We start from the raw sequence: 4,974 nt of genomic DNA, 5'->3' as shown, positions 1-4,974 counted from the left end.
CGAGAGGGCAGCAGGTCCTCACGGACCGCGGTGGCCACAACTGCCCCGCCGCCACACCGGTGGCAGGGCCCCACGCTGCCCCACAGCAGCTCCGGGGGCTCGGCCGGGGGGTCCCACCGGCACACACCCGCGTTTTTCAAGCCCCAGCGTGCATGCTTCTGGGGACTGCGCTTGTGTGCTGCATCCCTCCCGGACAGGCTGTAATCATGCCTATAGCCAGGCTTCCCGTGCAGGGTGCCATGCCTCAGGATGGCTGCATTCCCCAAAAGACAGGCAGCGGTTCCTAGGTGAGCCCTCCGTTGCCCTGCCCACTTGTGACCCCTGGGGACATGGCCATTGCGGTTTGTCTCCGGTGCTGTGAGCTGCTGCTGGTACGGCATCTTCTGGGCAGCAGCAGGGGCTGGCACCAAGCTTCTTGCACACATGGATATGTGTGGCAGCGGAGCGCTGCTGGTTCCCCTGGGTGTTGCTCCCACATCAGCCCCAAGCAGCATTTGCCCATCGCTAACAGCCGGCAGCGTTAAATCTGTCCGAGCTCTATCAATAGACCTGTTGGTTACCGCACTGACAATAACTCACTGCAAGAGAAATTCCCAGACAAACACATCTATTGATTTTCTTTCTAGCTCCCTTTCGATGGATTTGCCAATAAATGGGGTATTATCGCACCAGGTGATCGATGGGCAGCCTGTGCCAGGGGATGTGTGTTGGCCGTAAATCCCTGCTGCCCTGCCCGTGGTGGCACTAGGTCTGTCCAGCTGGAGGGGGGTGTAAAGGGGAGGTGGACCAGAGTTGCATCTTCTTGCCTGAAATGACAAACCCAGGTGGTAAATCGGGCCCAGCTGAGCAGCCGGTTGGTGTCGCTGGGGTTAACCCCCTGAGCCTGGAGGAATCCTACCTGGGTCTGTTCCTGACCTTCCCTCTACGGCTTCAGCTGGGGAGCCTTCCCCTCTCCTTCTTCCAAGCTTTTCTGCTGTTGAAGAGCTACCACATCCTACCCCTGATGTGGCTGCATTCTTGTGGTAAGTGGAGTGATTCCCAGTTTTGGGATGACTGGGGATCTTTTGGAAGAGGCGCTGTATAAAATGCTTGACCACTAGCAAACCCCTCACCTCCTGGGAGCCCTCAAGACAAAATAGCACTCTGATACAAAAGAATTAGGTATTATGCTTTTGTTATTGTTACAGCAGTGGTGTTATCGTGCTTCCCTCTTGTCCAAGCACCAGGAGGTGCTGCTGGTAACTCTGGAAGCATTTCCCCACATCTGCAACCGCTGCATCCCGAGCAGGGACCCCTGTGTGCTGTGCAGGCCATCATCTCGTGCTGTGGGGTTATTAAATCCTGGTGGAGCACCGAGACTGAGCCAGGCACCCCGACAGGCGAGCCGTACCTCTGCGCACCCTGCGCTGCTCTTCCTCCCTTACTTACGCAAGGCTTGACGCTTAGCGGAAGGCTGTTACTTGTTTTGTTGTGTTGTTATTGTTTTTTTTAAAATGCATATTTCAGACAAACAAACAAAGTAATAACTCCCACAAGTTGCCGTGATGCGTCTAACCACATCCGCAGCGCTCTGCTTCCAAACAGATGTTGCCAGGATTCAGCTGAATTGCCAGCAGCATTAGCGAAAGCATGTTCAGATGCGAGGGCTGATAAGGAATCCCTCCGTCCTCGCTGCCTCTGCGCTGCAGCCCCTGCAGCCAAGCCTCATCCTCCTGCCCCAACGGGACCTTCAGAGCACCCTGCAGGGATGACCTGCGAAACCCTTCCCTGGGAGTGCAGCAGAGGCTTTGCAAGAACAATCCGAGTGCTCTGGGAGGTCATGCAGTTCTGCACGGGGCTCGTGCAATGTGGACCTGAACGCTAAAGCTGGGCTTACTTGGTCTGGACTGGACCCAGCTTGCAGTGAAGACAGCAGGAGCATTTCTGTTGACTTCCCGGGCAGCTGGAGATGGCATTGCAATGGCACGTTGCAGGGTCTGGTTCTGATTCTCTCCAATCCGATGGCAAAAACTTCCTTTGACTTCATCAGGACAAGGGTTGGGCTGCCCGTATTTTCGTTCGAGAAGAAGGCAGTCAGCTGAGCCTCGGCACTGACGAACGCTGCGCAGCAGCTCGCTAATGGAAGCCAGACTGAGCCTCCAGGAGCACGCGGGGTTTCTCCAGTTCACAGTCGGGTTTGCCGTGGGGGGAGCAGGCTGGTTCCTGAGCCCCTCCTTGCGTGCAGGTAGCTGGGCAGATAACAAAACCCATCTGCGGTAGGAGAGAGGGAGATGGAGGGACCTCGATCCCTTCTCCCAGGGCTGCAGTTGCAATGGCAGCTCCAGGAACAGAGTGTGTTTTGGGGGAAAATACCTCCCAGCTCTGAATACCTCCTCTGGGAGATGCTGCTAGTGGTGGGTGATGTGGCTGGGAAGAGAAGGAAGCACGCTCTCCGTCAAGGAAACCACCAGCTTTCTAGGGATGAGCACAGTCCCGAAGGCTGATGCTTTCCACCCCCCAGGAAGCAGACGAGAAACACCATCCCCCTCGCTGCCTCTCCCCGGCTCCGGAGGAGCTGGCTCACAAGCAGGGTGTGCAGCTGGCACTCTCAGATAGGTTTTAAGAGCAGAAATGGGGTGATCATTTTGTTAGGACTGTACTTAAGCCCCAAAAGTACAGAAGCTCCCAGGAATTGCTATCCAGTGCTGATGACTTCCCAGTGCTCGTCTGGATGAGAGCTGGCAATTTGGCAGTGAAGCCCACCTCCCTCTGCTGAGCCATGTCCTGTTTCATTTTCCTCCTTCGGAGTTGTACCCAGAGCATTTTTGGTGCAAGGGACCACTGTAGATCCCTCACCAGCACGCTGAACCAGTAATCCCAGCTGCAGTAGCCCCTTATGTCCCCAGGAAGCCAGGCTGCAGAGCAATCCTTTTCCCCAAAGTGACTGGGGCTTCCTCTGTTCCAAAGAAGATTAAGCTGAAATCACGGCTTGAGCTCTGGTGAACAAGCCCAGAAGTATCATTATCATCTCCTTCTTTCTCTTCTAAATGTAATTTAGTAGCAATGTTAAAAAAAATGTTACTTTTACCCAGAAGTGAGCAGAGGCTGGTGGTATCACCTTGTAGCTTCACTTTTTCTGAGCCACCCAGTTTATCGTGGCTTCATGGCTTGACCTTATGAGGCTTGAAGTTGCCTGGAGCTGCTCTTGCAGAAAATAATCTCTCCAAGAACCACCTCCAACTCTTGGTTTCCATGTCTGTGTACACCAGTGTCTCCCTAGATGTTGAGCCTTGTATTAATGTATCTTAGCAACTGCCCCCGTTTATCCCTCTGAAAGACAGGTTGGGTGGAATTTGCTCGTTCTTCCTGTGACAGCTTTGATCCCACGCACAGAAATGTTCCCTGACAGCCAGACAGTGGCAAAGGGCTGTCCCTAGCCTGAAGGGCTTCAGGAGTCATGAATGAACACCGTGGTGCCTCATATTGCTCATTGACCAGTGCCGTGACAGATCAGTGGCATGTCACTGTGAGCCGAGGACACTGAGACAGCCCTTGTTCCTCTACATTTCCTTCTTGGGACTGGGAAGTTGTTGCTGGAGGCAACAGCCATCCAGCCCTGGATGTTAGGAACCTCACTGGGGCATAGGATGGGGAAAGGTTTTTCTTCTGTAGACTCATCGCCAGGCTATGAAGGTTGGGCTTTACTGCTTGGATCAGCCCAACAGGAGTGTCTGCAGATAAAGAGTTTAAGTGTAGAGGACAAAGGTGGGAGTCCTGTCTCCGGTGCTCAGGGTGTCACCAGGTGCGATACTTTCCTTGTCCTTAGCGAGCGTTTGGACTGAGGCAGGACAAAGGAAAGCTCTCAAGGTTTGTTGCCTTGTGATTGAGACCACCAGGAAATGTCACAATGGGTTTCAAAGACCTGAGTATTTCCTGAAAGCAGAGTGTTCCCAGTTTGGGTTCAGTAATGCCGAATGGTGAGTTTGTTCTGATACCTGTTTACCCCCTCTGCCAAGGGGCTTCATCCCACAGTGTCATCTCCTTGCAGCCTCCTCTGGATCCCTCTCACTGCCCTGGATAATGTGTCACCCAAAGGAGAGAGCTAAGGGCTGTGGGGACTAGAGAGGGCTGGCGTTGGGGTGCTGGGGTGAGGGCGCTCAGCTATTTGACCCGGTCCCTTTGAAAAGGTTTCTCTTTGGCAGGGAAGATATACTTGGGTGGTTTTGTTTCATTTTGAAGTGCAGAAAGTGAATATGCAAGTTATGAGAAAGAAGGAGAACACGGTCTGTTCTCTCACTCCAGAAGTGCTCATCAGGAAATGCTCAAACTATCTACCCCCTCCCAAGCAGTGACCTGCAAGTCCTGTGTTTCTCCCTCTCTCCTCGACCTTTCTGGTTTCCTGCTCCCACCTGGTCTACACCTTCATTTATCCTGGCTGCAGTTTGGGTTTGGGCAGATGACTGTGCTGAGATTTATTTAATGTCATTTGGTTTCTTCTCTCTCCCTAAACCAGAAACAACAGAGCTTGGGAACAAGAAGGAGTTGAAATCCATGCCCTTTATCACCTATCTCTCTGGCCTGCTGACAGCACAGATGCTGTCTGATGACCACCTCATCTCAGGTGTGGAGATCCACTGCGAGGAGAAAGGGCGCTGCCCATCCACTTGCCATTTGTGCCGGCGCCCCGGCAAGGAGCAGCTCAGTCCTACACCGGTTCTGCTGGAGATCAACCGCGTGGTGCCTCTGTATGCCCTGATCCAGGACAATGACACCAGGGAGGTGAGTGAGACAGTGATGGACCAGCTCCACCACTATGATCCTGCCGTAGCCACCTCTGAGTCTGACTTCCTCAGTCTCTCTGTAAATGTTGGGTTCCCTGGAGCGGGGCGGTGTTTTCATATGCATGTTGGGTGGGGAACGCTTCAGGATGGTGTCAGTGATGGAGCTCGCAGATCCTGCTGCCCACCACCCATAACCCTTGCAGACCTGCGTCTC

At 53.7% G+C, this 4,974-nt stretch overlaps 1 protein-coding gene across 1 annotated transcript; it reads left to right on the top strand.

The window, feature by feature from the left end:
* Nucleotides 1-4,530: 4,530 nt before the first annotated feature.
* Nucleotides 4,531-4,758, top strand: LOC104469432 (astrotactin-2-like; the record flags this gene model as incomplete). Its single annotated transcript, XM_010083925.1, has 1 exon — nucleotides 4,531-4,758. A coding segment is annotated over exon 1 (228 nt), but the record flags the coding sequence as incomplete, so codon positions are not given.
* Between the last annotated feature and the right edge of the window lie 216 nt (nucleotides 4,759-4,974).

Source organism: Pterocles gutturalis, unplaced genomic scaffold (genome assembly GCF_000699245.1).
Source record: "Pterocles gutturalis isolate BGI_N339 unplaced genomic scaffold, ASM69924v1 scaffold16980, whole genome shotgun sequence".
Lineage (NCBI taxonomy): Eukaryota > Metazoa > Chordata > Aves > Pterocliformes > Pteroclidae > Pterocles > Pterocles gutturalis.
The sequence above is the reverse complement of the archived record's forward strand: the minus strand, read 5'-3'. Positions and strand labels throughout refer to the sequence as shown.